Source organism: Artibeus jamaicensis, unplaced genomic scaffold, assembly GCF_021234435.1.
Source record: "Artibeus jamaicensis isolate MK-2021 breed Jamaican fruit bat unplaced genomic scaffold, CSHL_Jam_final contig_240, whole genome shotgun sequence".
NCBI classification, from domain to species: domain Eukaryota; kingdom Metazoa; phylum Chordata; class Mammalia; order Chiroptera; family Phyllostomidae; genus Artibeus; species Artibeus jamaicensis.
In genome coordinates, this window is record NW_026521506.1 from 16,744 (window position 1) to 34,686 (window position 17,943).

The 17,943-nt window shown below is 40.8% G+C and overlaps 1 protein-coding gene and 1 non-coding gene across 2 annotated transcripts; both read right to left on the minus strand.

The window, feature by feature from the left end:
* Window positions 1–270: 270 nt before the first annotated feature.
* LOC119054247 (NF-kappa-B-activating protein-like) lies at window positions 271–14,395 on the minus strand. The gene is made up of 4 exons (XM_053662311.1): window positions 14,164–14,395; window positions 5,882–5,932; window positions 5,544–5,672; window positions 271–367 (listed from the first exon to the last, which is right to left on the minus strand). The coding sequence occupies exons 1-4, from the start codon at window positions 14,231–14,233 to the stop codon at window positions 282–284; spliced, it is 336 nt and encodes a 111-aa protein (XP_053518286.1). The 5' UTR covers window positions 14,234–14,395; the 3' UTR covers window positions 271–281.
* Window positions 14,396–17,069: 2,674 nt separating this feature from the next.
* Window positions 17,070–17,172, minus strand: LOC119054258 (small nucleolar RNA U13). Its single transcript, XR_005083484.1, has one exon. It is a non-coding gene; the product is annotated as a small nucleolar RNA U13 (small nucleolar RNA).
* Window positions 17,173–17,943: the final 771 nt, after the last annotated feature.

Here is a 17,943-nt window from a genome sequence, read left to right on the forward strand (position 1 = left end):
CCTGACAAAGCTGTTATCTGACTTTGCCCCTGGAGGGGGGGCTGGCGGTACCAGGGGTATCCAGAGAAGGAAAAAACACAAAGGATGGACAATGGCGAGGCCACCTCATGACAGGGTGGCAAAACCATCTGGTGAAGATGGACAGCAGTGAGACTACCCCCTCCCTTTCTCCTCTCTAGGCCTTGGGGTGAATTTTAGGGTCCCATACAGTGGCCAAACCTCCCCATCCCCTCGTCAATATTGGGGCTAGGCTGTGTTACCAAAATAATGTCAGTCTTTCTTTAAGTTTTAAGGATCAAACTGTGACCAATTAGGAAGGATACCTCTTCAAGGGGGTACCAGCAGGAACGGACTCTCAATTCTCCATCTAGAAGAGGGAAAAACATCATAAGCTGACATAGGCAGTGGCAAGACTGCCCAGCCCCTCTTCCAGGGGGTTGAGGAAGAGTCATAGTAGTTCCTGCGTCTTTCTGGGAGCAAAAAGCTTAGCTGGGAGTTAAGGTGTTAAACAGTGATAGCTATTCCCTGGGAGTAAGCTGGAAAGCAGTTTGTTTTCCCCTTAAGAGTGGCCTCCCCCACCCTCTCCGCTCTGCTCAGGAATCTGAGGGAAAAAAAAACCCTGAGATATCATGCTCAGACCTCAAGCAGTGCCTGAAAAATGGAAAGTTTTAAAATGTAACTTTTCCCTCTGTGTTGGAAAAACAGGAAGGGAGCTTGCTGCTCCCGCAAGCTATTATGAGTTTGAATAATTTGTAGTGTCTCAAAAACTTGTATGTCGATTTCCCTTCTTTAAGACACACGTTCTAAAATACATTCTAAAATACGTACGCGTTCCTTAAAACTGGAGCCTGTTTAGCTTGCCAGTCCTTTGAGTTACCCTATTGTTCTCAGGACCTGGTAGCTCCCAGGTCTAGAATTTTGCAGTGTTTCAAAGACTTGTATGCTTACTTTTCCTCCTTCCAATATCTTTCCTTCCCATGCTGCACATGGATGTGGCATATATCTCTTTCCTTTATTCCTTCCTTCCCTTCCTCTATTCATTCTTTCTCCTTCCCTGTCCTTCACTTCCTTAATCCCTTCTTCTTCCTTCCTTCTTCCTCCCACACAATCCTTCTTCAACTTGCACAGACCATCTACAACTTACCTGAACCTTCTGCAATATACATACCCAACATTCTAAAGTAAGCATGATAAGTCCCCTAAAACTTAAGCCTGATTAGATTACCAAAATTCGACTTAAGGGGTGTATTGTGAAATGAAAAGGGGGGAAACTTAGGAATGAAGTAAATTTGAACAAAGAAAAGTATCATTAGGAGGAAAGGACCTGGAAAAGACAGCACTTTCCACGGAGGGCTAAAATCTTGCTTTCTCCTCTCGAGAACTAAACCCACCATGTGGAGAATGGGCCCCAGGGATGGGAGTGTGATTGCTTCTACAAAGTGACCTCTCAGTGCGTGGACCTCTGCTCGAGGCTGGCGGGGAAACCTAGCATTCTGCCCTGGTCCACGTTCCAGATTATCCTCTGATGGGTGTCTTTGTTACAGCAAGCACCCTAGTGGCTTTTAAATGCTTGATGCGGGGTGCAGCAAGGCTGTAGCAATTTCTTGGGAGGAAGAAAGCAAGACCTACACCTGGCAAAAGTAACATTGCCCCTCCCTGCAGATCCTGCAAGGAGTATTTGCATGTAAATAGAAGTGCTAGAGGAGAGAGATGTTGCAAGAAAGCCACGTGGGGGAGAGAAATGTACGGAGCTGTGTGTGGGGGGGGGACAGGTGCTGCAATCTTAAGACAGGCCAATGATCTAATTGGACTTTTCTGTCCTGAGAGGGAAGTTCATAGCTATACGGGCCTATCTAAAAAAAATAGAAACATTTCAAATAAACAACCCAACGCTACTCCTACAAGAACTCGAAGAAGAACAACAAAGACAGCCCAGAGCAAGAGGAAGGAAGGAATAGCCAACATCAGAGCAGAACTGAATGACACAGAGACTAAAAGCACAGTTCTAAGGATCAATGAATCCAGGAGCTGGTTCTTTGAAAAGATAAACAAAATCGACAAGCCTTTAAGCAGGCCCATTAAGAAAAGAAGAGAGAGGACCCAAATAAATACAATCAGAAATGAAAGAGGAGAGATTACAAATGATACCACAGAAATAGAAGGGATTGTACAAAATTACTATGAAGAACTATATGCCAAGAAATTTGAAAACCTAGGGGAAATGGACACATTTCTAGAAAAATACAATCTTCCAAAACTCAATGAAGAAGAAGCAGAAAGCCTGAACAGACCAGTAACAGCTGATGAAATTGAAGCAGTGATAAAAAAAAAAAAAAAACAAAACTAGCGACATAAGAAAGCCCTGGGCCACATGGTTTCACAGGAGAATTCTACAAAACATTCAAGGAAGGGCTAACCTCTATCCTTCACAGACTATTCCAAAAAATCCAAGAAGAGGGAAGAGCCCCCCAAACTCTTTTTATGAGGCCAGCATCACCCTAATCCCAAAACCAGATAAAGACACAACAAAGAAAGGAAACTTCAGACCAATATCGCTGATGAACATAGATGCGGAAATCCTCCACAAAATATTGGCAAACGGTATCCAGCAATACATTAAAAAGATCATACACCATGACCAGGTGGGATTCATCCCAGGGATGCAAGGACAATACAATATCCGCAAATCGATAAATGTAATACACCACATAAACAAAACCAAAGATAAAAATCACATGATCATATCAATAGATGCAGAAAAAGCATTGGATAAGGTACAGCACCCATTTATGATAAAAAAAAAACACTCAGCAAAGTGGGAATAGAGGGAGCATTCCTCAACATAATAAAGGCCATATATGAGGGACCTACAGCCGACATCATACTCAATGGGCAAAAACGAAAAATTTCTCGCTAAGATCAGGAACAAGACATGGTTGTCCATTCTCACCACTTCTATTCAACATAGCATCGGAAAGCCTAGCCACAGCGATCAGACAAGAAAAAAGAAATAAAAGGCATCCAAATTGGAAAAGAGGAAACAAAACTGTCGTTGTTTGCAGATGACATGATAGTGTACGCAGAAAACCCTATAGACTCCACCAAAAAACCGCTTGACCTAGTAAATGAATTTGGCAAAACAGCGGAATACAAAGTCAATATCCAGAAATCAAAGTCATTTTTGTACACCAAAAATGAAATATCAGAAACAGAAGTCAGGGAAAAAAATCCCATTTGATATAGCAACAAGAAAAATCAAATACCTAGGAATAACCTAATCAAGGTTTATGTAGAAAATCTGTATGCAGAAAACTACACAACACTGGATAAAGAAATCAAGGAAGACACAAACAAATGAAAACATACACCATGTTCATGGATCGGAAGAATTAACATCATCAAAATGTCCATACTACCCAAAGCGATTTACAGATTCAGTGCAATCCCTATTAAAGTACCAACGGCATACTTCACAAATATAGAACCAACATTTCAAAAACTTATATGGAACCGTAAATGACCCCGAATAGCTGCTGCTATTTTGAGAAAGAAGAGCGAAGTAGGAGGAATCACAATACCTGATACCAAACTGTATTACAAGGCCACTGTAATCAAAACAGCCTGGTACTGGCATCAGAACAGACACATGGACCAATGGAACAGAATAGAAGCCCCAGTAACAAACCCAAGTCTCTATGGTCAATCAATATTCGACAAAGTGGGCAGTAGCATAAAATGGAGCAAAGATAGCCTCTTCAACAAATGGTGTTGGGAGAGCTGGACAGCTCCATGCAAAAAAATGAGACTCGACCACCAACTTATGCCATATACAAAAATAAATTCAAGGTGGATAAAAGACTTAAATATACGCCGTGACACCATTAAAGTCCTAGAGGAGGGCATAGGCAGGAAAATCTCAGATATTCCATGCAGCAACGTTTTCACTGATGTGTCCCCTAGAGCAAGGGACATAAAGGAAAGAATAAACAAAAGGGTCCTCATCAAAATATAAAGCCTCTGCACAGCCAAAGAAAACAGTATTAAAATGAAAAGAGAACCAACCGTATGGGAAAACACAGTTGCCAAGGATACCTCAGTCAAGAGTTTGAGCTCCAAAATATATAAAGAATTCACACAACTCCGTTTCAGGAAGACAAGCAACCCAATTAAAAAATGGATAAAGGACTTGAACAGACACTTCTCCAAGGAGGACATACAGAGGGTCCATAGACATATGAAAGGATGCTCAGTATCACTAGCCATCAGAGAGATGCAAATTAAAACCACAGTGAGATACCATCTCATACTGTTGAGAATGGCCATCACAAACAAAGCAACAAGCAACAAATGCTGGAGAGGGTGTGGAGAAAAGGGAACCCTAGTGCACTGTTGGTGGGATTACACCCTGGTGCAACCACTATGGAAAACAGTGTGGAATTTCCTCAGAAAACTAAAAATGGGCCTGCCTTTTGACCCGGCAATTCCGCTGCTGGAATTATACCCTGAGAACCCTGAAACACCAGTCCAAAAGAACCTATGCACCCTGATGTTCATAGCAGCACAATTTACAATAGCCAAGTGCTGGAAGCAACCTAAGTGCCCATCAGTACATGAGTGGATCAAAACAGCATGGTACGTTTACACAATGCAGTACTACCCAGCAGAAAGAAAGGAGCTCCTTTCCTTTCCCACAGCATGGATGGAACCAGAGGGCATTATGCTAAGTGAAATAAGCCAGGCAGTGAAAGACAAATACCATGGGATCTCACCATTAACGGGAAACTAAACAACAAAACAAACAAGCAAGCAAAATATGACCAAAGATACTGAAATAGAGAACAGGGGGACAGCGACGAGATGGGAGAGGGGAGGGAATTTCAGGGGAAAAAGGGGAAGGATTTATAGGAACTAGTATAAAGGACACATGGACAACAACTAAGGGGGGTGGAAATGGAAGGGAGGTGGGGGGTATGGGGGGTGGTCTAGGATGGGAGTAAAAGACAGAATACTGTAGCTGAAAAATAATTAAAGAAAAAAAAAAGAAAGTTGGTTCTTCCAGCAGTGAGAAAGAAAAGTGACAGTGGGGGCCAGGAAATCCAGGTGACAGGAGAGGAGGGGACACGTTTATGTAATGTGTCCCCAGAGGAGGCAGCCTCTGCTGATCATCAGGCAGGACTAGGCGCAAATGAGGCAGCCCCATATGGCTTGGTTTGGTACCATGTCTTGCAGCCCAACCCCAACTTGGTTTGGTGCCACATGCCTTGGACACCTGCACACAACCGATCTAGTCACCCTGGTTACATCTGAATCCCAAATGTGTGACAATGATGCTCCATGCCTCTTTTCCCCTTCTCGAAGAACTATCCTACAGTTGCCGTGTGGATGACATAGCAAGCACGTAGCTGGGTGCCCATCCCAAAGTCAGTGAGCGTCCAAAAACTCTTGACTATTATTATTGTTTTTAAGAACCTGCTTCTGAAATAAGCTTTAGAATGTAAAAGTAGTTCTGAGCTGAGGCCTGCAGAATCATGTGACTATCTTACCAGAGGAGTCTGTTTCAGAATCAGAGTCACTGTCACTATCGTCAGAATAATTCTTGTGTTTTCTTTTAGATGCTTTCTTCTTCTTCCTCCTCCTCCTCTTCATCTTCCTCTTCTTCTTCTTCTTTTCTTCTACATAGAATACAAATAAAAACTAACTTCTAAAGTATCCATATCTATATCTATATATATATATATCTGAGTATCAATTTTATTGTTTTTGAAATACTGAAAAAAGAATGTGTGATAGACAATTTGAACAAAAGTGAAGCCTAATGTTTAACTATTTATAAATTTATTTTTTAACTTCTAAATAAAAAAGCTCTGTATTTAAAACATACCTTGTGATGTAGAAGCTGAAGTGGTGCTTTTCTTTGGTTCCTCATCCTTTACTGGTATATGTTCATCAGAGGTGAATTTAAAGAACATCGTTATAAAAATTAGAAATATGAACCATGGAATATAAACATGTAGAATTAAATTATTTTAGTAATGAGCCCTGTCTGGTGTGGGTCAGTGGACTGACTGTTGGCCAGTGAACCAAGGGATTGCCAGTTCAATTCCCAGGTGGGGCACATGCCTGGGCTATGGGCCAGGTCTCCGGTGGGGGGGTGCATGAGAGGCAACCACACATTGATGTTTCTCTTCCTCTCTTTCCATCTAAAATAAATAAAATCCTAAAAAAACATCTTTTTTAAGTAATGACACTGATTATCCAAGAACCATTAAAAGCAAACACTGGAATAACTTCGTAAGAGTACTCCTCAGTAGTCTACCACCTTTATAATTACATAATCATTTATACTTGCATAATAATTTAGTAGTTTACAAAGTGCTAGGCAAACTGAAAGCATCACGTAAGATTTATATTTTCAGAAGAAATCTCAGAGCAGATGTAGGGAGCCATAAGGAAAGATGAAAGAAAGTGGGGATAAGAAGGCTGTGGGAAGATGTCATAATTTTATTCTACATGTGTAAAGGACATATGGCAGAGCAGCAACTGTTTTGTCTCCCCAAAGCAAGAAGATCCTCACACACTACAGTAAAAACACATCTCATTCTGTTGTAGAGAATTCCAAAAATGAGTTATTAAAATTATATAAAGTTTAAAAATGCAATTTTCATATCATATAATCTTTTCCTCTAGAAATTACACTTGAAATAATTTAGGTATCACCTAGAAAATTATTTTTAGGGTTTCCTCCAAATCTAATTCTATTTCAGGTTGCTATAAGAACATCTGTAAGAACAGTTTCTGAAAATAATGCTTTATCACCCTGTCACAAATTATAAAGTTTACTTGTGAAGCACATTGTCTCAACTCAACCTAAAGTATATGAACAGCATCAAGGAGAAAAGAAGTAAGTAGAAGAGAAGTATTAAACTTCCAGATAATATTAGATATAGGAAAATTAACTAAACAAAACCATACTGGTATATTATTTTTAATATTCCTCTGTAGCCCTGGCCAGGTTGGCTCAGTTGGTTGCAGTGTTATCTCCTTCAGATTCAATTCCCTGTCAGGGCACATCCTTGGGATATGGGTTTAATCTACAGCTGGAGCACATATAAGATGCAGCCAATTTCTCTCTCACATTGATGTGTCTCTCCCCTCACCCTCTGTCAAAATCAATAAACATATCCTTGGATAAGAATTTTAAAAATTCCTTTGTAATGCTAAAATCTGGCATGCAATCTACCATTGAGTTAGTTGAGAAAAAAGTAATTTAAAATAATATAAATATTATTTATTTTAACACTGAACCCTTTTATGATTAAGAAATTAGCATCCCGTGAATTATAAGTTAAACAGAACAATCAGCATGGTAAAATCCAATGGCAACCTGTTTTAATTCTTAGGTATGTTTCATGTTTTTAAAACTTAAGGGAGAGTCCTGACTGGCAAGGCTCAGTTGGTTGGGCATCCTCCCACAAAACAAAAGGTGACTGGTTTGATTCCAGGTCAGGGCACATGCCTGGGTTGTAGGTTCAGCCCCGGTCAGGGTGCATACAAGAGGCAACTGATCAGTGTTTCTTTGTCACATCAACGTTTTTCTCCCTCTCTTTCTCCCTCACTTACCTTCTCTCTAAAAATAGATAAATGTTAAAAATTTTAAGGGATTAAGAGGATAAATCACAGGAAAGAAGAAAATATGAAATGTACTTAAAGCTTTTCATTTAATAAAAATTTATCAAGAGATTCTGGATTTAACAAATGTTATAAAATTAAAATTTTTTTTTTTACAAATTACTCTATTTCAGGATTATATTAGTCATCTAGGGCTTCCATAACAAAATACCACAGACTGGGTTATTAAACAACAGAATTATTTTTCCTACCATTCAGGAGGTTAGAAGTCAAAGATTAAGGTGCCATCAAGGTTGATTTCTGGTAAGACCTCTCTTCCTGTCTTGTAGATTCTTGCCTTTACCCTGCATTCTCATGTGGTATTTCCTCTGTGTACACCTGGTTGGGGGAGGGGTGGAAAGAAACATCTGTCTCTGGTGCTTCTTCCTTTCCAGATAAGGATGCCAGTACTTTCAAATAAAGCCCCGTCCTTATGTCATCGTTTAACCTCAATAACCTCCTTAAAGGCCCTAATATCAACCATAGTCACTCTGAGGGCCACGGCTTCAACATTCTGGGGGAGGGTGTCACAATTCAGCCTTTAACAAGAATTTTTTGGAGAAAGTTCCCATACTTCAGGAGCTTCCAATTCTCTAACCCTCTCTCAATATAGGCATGTCAGTAATTCAATGGCTGAATTCTGTTTCTTCCATTTATGTGTATGTGTGTGTGAAACTCAACAGGTCCAGTTAAGTTTCCTTTCATATTTTAAACTTTAAATTAATAAAACTTGGTATAAATGTAAACTCAACATTTAGGATTTGATGTTCTGATATCAAATTGTACAAACTACTGTTGGGAACCACTCTGTCTGGTTTAAGGAATTGTAACTACCCCCCATGGCTAAGGATGAATGAGTGACCCCCAGAATGCAAGCCACAGGAGACAAGGCTTGTCTCTGGAAGCAAACGCTGCCTCAGTTTCCTCTCCCTGCCCCAGAAACATGGTTGATGTCTATGACGGGTAAGACTCCTCACAGCAAGGGGCAACCTAAGCCAGACTCAATCACTTGGGAGGCCATCATGAAAGGACTCGGGGGGGGGCTGCGACAAAGACGGAGCAGTGGACCCTTGCCCCCCAGCTATGCGACATAGCCTGAGTCCCCATGTCCTCTGGGAGAAGCACTTCCTGGCTCTAATCCACTGAAGCCTGAAAACTTGTGATGGGGAGGTGGTATAGCTCCTTGCCTTGCTAGAGTGGATCTGGGGAAATCTGGCATAAGAAAGAATTCTTAAAAATCCTGTGAAACCTGCTTTTCTGAGAGTGCTTTCATTCATATGTTAAGGGTCCGAGCAGGAAATGAGTATGTCTCCCAAAGTTTCTGCAAACCCCCTTTCCTGACAGACACGGACTCAGACTGAGCCCTCAGATTTCTTTGAAATGTTATCTACTGTTTGATTCTTGCCACCCTGTATTCCTGTGTATTACATCCCAATAAAAGCCTCTGGAGGAAAGGGCTCAAGGCCTTTTTCCTCTGAGAAACTGGCCACCTCTCCTCCCCAAGCAGATCATGTCTTGGTAGTATTTACTTTCTTTTTTTTTAAAATTTATTTAATTATTGTTCAAGTACAGTTTTCTGATTTTTACTCCCATCCCAGCCCCCCCCCCCGTGCTTGTTTACTTTCATCCATGGCAGATGGGGGGGATTTGAGGGCAAAGTCGCCCCCACAGACTATAGACAGCTTGAGAGACTGGGCCAGATATGCAGCATGGGAGAATGTCAAGTGCATCCTCTCTGTTGCATACATGACAATAGCTCCCAACTGCTCATGTCACCTTCTGCAATCTATGACAGAAACAGTTTTATATTAGGAAATAACTTCATTTGTTTATGCACATTTATAAAAGAAAAAAGGAATTTTTTTCAGTTTGATTAAAACTCCAGTTTAAAAAAAACACAAAAAACCCCTCCAGTTTTCAGAAACCCAGGAATTAGTAAAAATAGCTTTTTTTAAAAAAAAATGAAGCATTAGAAGTAATAGAAAATAAAAGGAGCTCTGAAAAAAGTTCCATGTGACAAAAACTGAATCTATGAGATTCAGGGTTTCTTTTCTTTTTTTTCTTTAGTTCCTTTATGTTTGTCAGTTTTGTTTGTTTTATTTTTTGCAGTTATTCATAAACCAAAAACAAAACAAAACAAAACAAAAAAGAACTAACATGGGCTCAATTTCCCAAAGTGCAGCTGTTCGTGTCTTTTTTTAATCTTTACAAAATAAATATGTTTGGTTTCATTGTTTGAATACATTATTTCTACTTCTTTATTCAGGGGAAAAAGTACAACTATGCACAGCTGGAACTCAGAGTGATTCCTACCTCAAGAAACAGGCAATCTTCTATGGGGGCATCTCCTCCCTGCAGTCTCATTCCTGGAGCCATGGTCTTGTGCAGTGTGCTCTGTAAATGGGCTCCTTGGTCTAGCTCCTGGTTCCTGCCACCATGAATGTGCCCACAAGAGGTCACCGCAGCTGAGGTTTTTACCAGCCCACAAAGCAAAAGCATGGCAGCTATCCCCTCTAGTGGCTTGCTTATAGCCACTCACAGCTACTACCAGCACTGCATGGGCTCCTCTTCCAGGAACAGCTCCTGTGGAAGTTCAAGTCCACAGGGGAAGCCAACCCCTTCCACCCTGGTATCACCAAGGATGAGCCAAGTCACCGGTGGGCAAGCTTTTTGGGGATGCTCACTCTCCAGTTCTTGGCCACAGTGTTGTGAGTCCCAAGAACATTCAGAATTTTCCCAGGCCTCCAGCAGCATGATCATCTGTGACCTGGGTTGGGAAGCCATAAGCCAGAAGCGCAAAGGCTAGCCTGACAAAAACAAAGCTGGGCCCCCATACTGAGCGGCCACCACCAGTCACCAGGCTTCCAGAGGCCCTAGGCTCCTCCTGCACTCTCCTCCTCTATCCCCTTGCCCCTCCCCACCCCCAGCATAGACTAGGCAGGTTGCTGCAGCTAACAGAAACAGTTGGGTTCTTTTATATCAAAACAGCAAAACACCAAAAAGGAGTTGAGAGAGTCCTGCTCTTTGCTATCCAAGCCACATATGAGCCTTCCTCCACATATGAGCCTTCCTGACACCCTGTAATGGTGTGCTTTTCTCCAAGTGAAAAATAAATGTCAAATAGCCAGCAAAGAAAAAAAAAAGAAGGCAACTTAAAAGTAAATACACAAATAACAGCACTTCTAATATAAGAGTATAGGGGCCAATGGAGCCTACCAGACTGTAATGACATGGAGTCCTTAAGGTGTAAAGCATAAAATTAAGGCACAATATTATGTGCTGTCTGCCTAGACATTTGCAGTCAGGGCCTCCAATGGCCTAAGTACAAATTCCCCTCCCCACTCTGCTCCTGCAGATGTGGGCCCCTAGCCAAACAACCCTCTTTATCAAAGGAACCAGGCATAGTTCCACATTATCCCTAGGTAGTGAGTCTCAATACCTTGCCAGCCTCTGGATCTCATTTGTTAAGTGTCAGGTATCCTGTGTTCAGTCTCCCCGTAACCCTAGGGAAGCCATCCCTTCCTCACCAACAGCATGGATAGGACACCATTAAAATGGTCCCTACTTCTAACTGGTTTCATCTGTACTTTTTAAAAAATTTTTATTTAGTTATTTTTCAAGTACAGTTTTCTGTTTATTTCTCCCATCCCAGCCCACCCCGCCCCATGCGCCCCATCTCCCTCCCATTTCCACCCCCCTTAGTTTTTGTCCATGTGTCCTTTATACTTGTTTCTCTAAATCCCTCCCATTTTTCCCCTTAAATTCCCTCCCCTCTCCCCTCTGCTCGCTGTCCCCTTGTTCTCTATTTCAGTGTCTTTGTTTTTATTTTGCTTGCTTGTTTATTTTGTTGTTTAGCTTCCTGTTAAAGGTGAGATCATATGATATTTGTCTTTCAGCACCTGGCCTATTTCACTCAGCATAATGCTTTCCAGTTCCATCCATGTTGTTGCAAAGGGTAGTAGTTCCTTCTTTCTCCCTGCTGCATAGAATTCCATTGTGTATATGTACCACAACTTTTGGATCCATTCATTTACTGATGGGCACCTAGGTTGCTTCCAGCTAGCTCTTCTTGGCTATTGTGAATTGTGCTGCTATGAACATTGTGGTGCATAGGTTCTTTGAAATTGATGTTTTGGGGTTCTTAGGATATAATCTCAGCAGTGGAATTGCTGGATCAAAAGGCAGGTCAATTTTTATTTTTCTGAGAAAATTCCATACTGTTTTCCATAATGGTTGTACCAGTCTGCAATCCCACCAAGAGTGAACTAAGGTCCCCTGTTCCCCACAACCTCTCCAACATTTGTTGTTGGTTGCTTTGTTTATGATAGCCATTCTGACTGGTGTACTCTTAAGATAAATTTATCTTCTACATGCACAAATGCAAATTTCATACACACTGTTCTTACACATTTTGGTTAAGATTCTAAAACAAGAAATTGTTTTATTTTTGATTGACAGACTGGGGGCAACTTTCTGAAACATTTAACTTGGAGAAGTAGGTCACCACTGTAATTGAGGGCTGTTTTTACCATTTTTGTTACCACCCATGAAACCCTAATAGCTAATATGCAACCTCCAAAAGCTAAGGAAACCGTGGAAACCTTCCTAGTACACTGGAAAAACCCTTCCCCGGGCCTATGTGGCTTGTAGCCTACCTGACAGGAATGTGGGTATTAGTGCAAACAAGCCGCCATTACAATCATGGACTATGTATTATGTTCCAGGTAGTAGATAATTACAACACTAAAAATGTCAGCACTATTTTTATCTCCTTTTCACAGGTGAAGAAATGAAGCTTAGAGAGGTTAAGGAACTTTCCCAATGTTTTGATTTTGTTAATTAATATTTATTAAGTGGATGGTGAGGCAAAGTTCAACAACAGACCATAAGAATAACTGAAATAGTTTATTACTCACAGATCTGGGAGGAAGTACACATATGCCTGGAGGGTCCACATAGGGAGGTCAAGACAGAGTGTAGGCAGAGACTGGACCTGGACATATGCCTTTATTAGGGTCTATGGGTGGAGTGTTTTAGGTTTCCCAGGCTCAGACCAGATCAGCCTATTTAAACTAAAAGAGTAAGATTTTGCTCAACCCTGGGGCAGTCATATTTAAGGGGGCCATACAGCATACAGGTGCTGGGAAGCAGGGGAGACAGCTGACCACATGGTTCCTGGGGAAGTGGTATCAGGAATCACATTTGCTTGTGACTCTGGTGGGCTGCTATCTAGGGCATGTGGTTGCATGAGGAGAGTAATGTCAATGTAAGGTCCCTGCAAGTCACTTGGCCAAACAAAATGGATGCCAAAGTAGCAATACAATGGAGTAGCTTAGCTAAACTCTCCACACCCACAGTCACACAGGTATTAAGTGGCAAAGCAGGGCTTCAAACTCAGACAGTTATAAACCTGCAACTATCCTCTTTCTCACTATGTTTTATTACCTCTCACTGCCAGAAGGAAAAAGAACCATCAAGACATGTCCCAGCTGCTGTAATTTCAACCTACCCCTCAATACCTGGAATGTTTTTAAATTTCTCATTTTTAACACATTCAAGGCACTTAGTATGCTACCTGACACATTCAATAAACATTAGATATGAATACTTACACAGCAATAATTATAACTCTTCCCTCTCCTTCTTAAACTAATTTTCCACTCCAACAGTCACTTTCATTAAAGAAAACTAATCTCACCCTCCCCTCCTTCCTTCAGCTGGAGATAGAACTTACAAGGATCTTTCCGAGGGTAGCCGCCTTTGCATTTTAGCACATCACTTTCCCAACATTCATCCAATCACGTCTTTAGAGGAAGGTTTTTCTACTTTCTAATTTAAACCTTTAACTTCAATTCTTCCCAACTCCCTACAAAGAATTTCCATTTACACATCCTGTTATCATCTGCAACCAATCAATATTCATTCAATAAGCAATGGTTGAGCTCTTACCAAATGATAAGTACAACAAATTTTATGATGAATAATTCATAGAACTCCTTTCCATTAAGTGTAGTGGAAAATAAAAACTTGTTCACAAATAATAACACAAAACAAATAAATGCTATACATAGGTCTGCAAGCCTTGTCCATGTCCGCTGTAAGACCAGAGGTGGAAGGGGGTGAGGGGAGACCAGGGCAGTGTGAAGAAGGGGACCAAGGGTGAGTGAGAATTAAGGAAGGAAAAAGGCAAATAAAGAGCTGCTATGGACAGACTGAAGAAAAAAATGAAAATGGGTGCAAGGAAGGTAGAAGGAAGCGAAATGCAAATGGTCCAAAGCCGGGGGGTGGGGGTGGGGGTAGGGGTGGGAGATGAAACAGACTCAGAAGGCAGGTTCACTGAGCAAAGGCGCATCATTCTCACCCATCTCCTCTCTGTTCTAGTTCAGGAGGCTAGGTCAAGGCTTGTAGCTCCCACTGGGACTGCAACAGGCAGCCGAAGAGGCAAAAGCGAAGCAGGTGCTGTGAGATACCACGATCCACTCTCCCAAAAGATACCTTGAACCAGGGCAGTAGAGCCGGTTTTGGTAACCTTGGCTGCAGCCACCCAGCTGATGCCCGAAGACATTTGGATCCCCTGACCGAGAGCAGGAGTGCCAGGGAGAGTGGTAGCTCCCACAGGGAATGCCTGGACTTGCTGCGCTCCAGGGTCCTGGACCAACTGCGATACTTTCCCTGGAAAGTAAGCCCGGAGCCCGGAACCCTCCCAGTATCCCACCAGCAGGGGACAGCGTACCCTGAGCCATTGTTGTTGCGAAAATAGGGAACCGCCTCCTAAGCCTGGGAACCCGCCTAATTCCCAGAACCCACCACTGCGCAATCTCCGAATGCTAAGGAAACCCACCACTGCGCAATCTCCAAAAGCTAAGGAAACCCACCACTGCGCAATCTCCAAAAGCTAAGGAAACCGTGGAAACATTCCCGGTACATCGGCAATACTCTTCCCCAGGCTTACGTGGCTTGTAGCCTGCAGGAAAGGAGTGTGGGTATTAAACAAGTCACCGTTACAATTGGTTCCAGGCATCCTTTTGGTTCCACCTAGGGACCGCTAGCTCCAAATCGGACTGGAGACCACGTCTTCTCAGCCTTGTACTTGAAATAACTGAAGAGAAGGATGGCTACAGAATATGTTTCACAGAATGGCCCTATCAACAATACAGTCAATTTTTCTTGTGTTTCAGGTGTTTTCTGTTCATACGTGTGTTACATATTCTGTATTATTGGGTGCTTACTGTGTCTCATATATATATGTATAAATAATATAACAATATGTATAAATAAAGTATGTGCATACATATATACGTGTAGAATACAGGGTGGGGCAAAAGTAGTTTTCAGTTGTTTGTATGGAAAATAATACAATAATTAGTAAATAATAATATAAAAATAAACAGTGTGTTTCACATACTCACAACTGTAAACCTACTTTTGCCACACACTGTATTTAGTAATGGCTCAAATTGAATTAGTTATACGTGAATTTCAAACTCCCTGGGAGGTCAGTACCGCTATACCCTCCACACATTGTTCAAGGGTCAACTGTACATATTTTTAAAGTCTACCTTTAATTAAAAGACAAATCTAAATGGGATAAGAAAAGGCACAAAGTATTCAAAGTATTTCCTAGTCAGCTGACAGTGTGTTTTAGTGTCAAATGTAGCAAAAAGAAATAATACAGTAGGACCACTTACATTTAAATTTCAGGCACAAAACAAATAATGTTTTAGTATAAGTATTCCCATACAATAACAATGCAACATTGCATTTGCATTGGCTCTTTCCCTTAGTTCACTCTGTTCTCTGCTCATACCTCCTCTTTTCATAGAGGCAGTCCTTGACCACACTATCTGCAATAGCACCCTCATCATTCTGTAATACTTTATACTGTTTACTTCATAGCACTCATCACTTTCTATATTTAGATAATATGTAAACATATGTGTATTATATGTCTTTCTAAGTTTCATGAAGACTGAGACTTCATTTTGATGAGGACTATATCCATAGTGCCTAGAACATTGTGTGGCATGAAGTAGATACTAAATGATGTGTATTTAATGGACAAATGAATGGATTTTTGTTGTGTCAGGGTTTATGGTAGTTTCATTCTGTCACATATTCATAATCAACCTTGTTTAGTTTTAGCTCTTCATTTAAATATATTGGTCACTGTAAAATGTCCATTCTTTAAAAATTTTATTTATTTATTTATCTTTAGAAGGGAAGGGAGGGAGAGGAGAAAAATATCAATGTGTGGTTGCTTCTGGCACATCTGCTTCTGGGAACTGGCCCCTGCTGGAAAATGGCCTGCAACCTAGGCATGTGCCCTGACAGGGAATCGAACCACGATCTTTTGGTTCGCAGGCCCGTGCTCAATCCACTTGAGCTGCACCAGCCAGGGCTTAAATATCCATTCTTAATTCTTCATTTTGACTCCTTTCTTATTTGATTTCATATTGTTAAGTAATTTTTTTACAAAGGACTCATGGATATTATAGTCCCTCAATCTTTTTCATAGTTGAAATATCAAACCTGTTGCTTTTTAAAAGTAGAATGCATTATTACAAGCAATTATCAACTCCTTCTTCACTAGAAGGGTTATATATCCCTATCCAATTGACTTTGGAATGTTTTAAGATAAAAAGGAGAATTAATAATATTAAACAAGTTGTTTAAACAGAGAGTTGTTGGGATTAAGCAGAAAAGGGGCTGGTGATGAAAAAGCAAACATATTTAGCACTTACTGGCTTCCAGATACTCATTCATTCAACATTAGGTTGACACCATATCTGTCTACCATTTATTGGGTCAGAATAGGCTTCACAAATAAGTTAGTGCTTGAATTGTGTCTTTCCAAAAGATCAGGCACTTACCAAACAACAGGAGAGGTAAAATGTAGATACAAGAAAATGGTTATTCCAGGCTCAGCTTCCAGGTACGGACATGGAAGCACTAAACAGTATATCATATTTTGGAAACCATAAGCAGTTTGGCACTATATGTATCCTCAAAACAACTCTATTGGAAAAGTATTATTACCCTGGCTGGTGTGGCTCAGTGGATTGAGTGCTGGCCTGAGAATCAAAGGATCACAGATTACATTCCCAGTCAGGGCACATGCCTGGGTTGTGAGCCATGTCCCCAGTGGGGGCACAGGAGAGGCAACCACACACTGATGTTTCTCTCCCTGTCTTTCTCCTTCCCTTTCCCTCTCCTTCCCTTTCCCTCTAAACAAAATCTTTTTTTAAAAGAAAGCATTATTATCCCTATTTTATAAAAGAAGAATCAGGCCCAAGGTTATATTGCTATTGACAGTACCAGACTCCCAACCAACTAACATCTATTTCTCGAGTCTTTGTTTTTCCAATATACCCTACTGTGGTTTCTTTTTTCCCCCTCTTTCATGCCGGACCAGTAATATGTCAATGTGATAACAAGGTTTGAGGGAGGCACATCTCACAAAGAGCATGAACACCTAATCATCATGCTTATGAACTAGAAAAGGATCATAGTTTCTTCTTATACTTGTGTAGTGACCCTACTAAATCTGTGAAACTAAGTATAACTCAGAGGAAGGACTCTAGGATGGAATGAATGTTATTTTTTCTCTGTCATCATCAATTAATATATATGAAGCACCCACAAGATTCCTGACATTTTAATGTAGGAAAGGACAGTTGCCACCTTCATAGAATTCATAACCAAGTTCAAACAAGTCAAGCAAACATTGACACATGGTTCTGAAACAGATTCCATTATTAGCCAGTCAAAAACCTTTCTAGAATGTCAAATAATTGATATTTCCAAATCCATTTGATATAGGTTCTTCTCTTTAAAACCTACTGATTGTGAAGTGGGGTTAAGCCTGCAGATAAAAAGAAAGTGAAAGATGAAATAACTTGTTGAGAATCAGAAAATTAATGAAGGTTTCCAGAGACCTTGTCCCAAAGGCAAATATTAAGGCCACTCAAGTTTCTTGGACCACTCTGCTTTCCTACAAAACATTTAATTTCCTACTCATTGGATCCCCTTTAATTATAAGTAGCTTTTAAATTTTAGTTTAGTTTTTGCTAAGTTATGGGTGAAGGACATGGACAGAAGGGAAAAAGAAGGTTTCCTGTGCTTTGAATTAACAGGTTTTCATCATACTTCAGTTGAGTCTCCACATTTTTAAAGCCTATTCAGAAAGGGGACAAAAAAGCAAGGCATTCCTTGGTGCTGGATGGTCTTGGTGCTGATGCTGGCCAGCAAAATAAGTTGTATCATGTCTTCAAATTT

What these genes read in the sequence shown, in the direction of transcription:
- LOC119054247 (XM_053662311.1), bottom strand. Translation starts at nt 14,233, where the DNA reads ATGTCTTCGGGCATCAGCTGGGTGGCTGCAGCCAAGGTTACCAAAACC. An exon ending in CTCTACTGCCCTGGTTCAAG is followed by an intron (nt 5,933 to 14,163) that starts GTATCTTTTGGG and finishes AACATATACCAG; the next exon opens with TAAAGGATGAGGAACCAAAG. An exon ending in TTCAGCTTCTACATCACAAG is followed by an intron (nt 5,673 to 5,881) that starts GTATGTTTTAAA and finishes TATTCTATGTAG; the next exon opens with AAGAAAAGAAGAAGAAGAAG.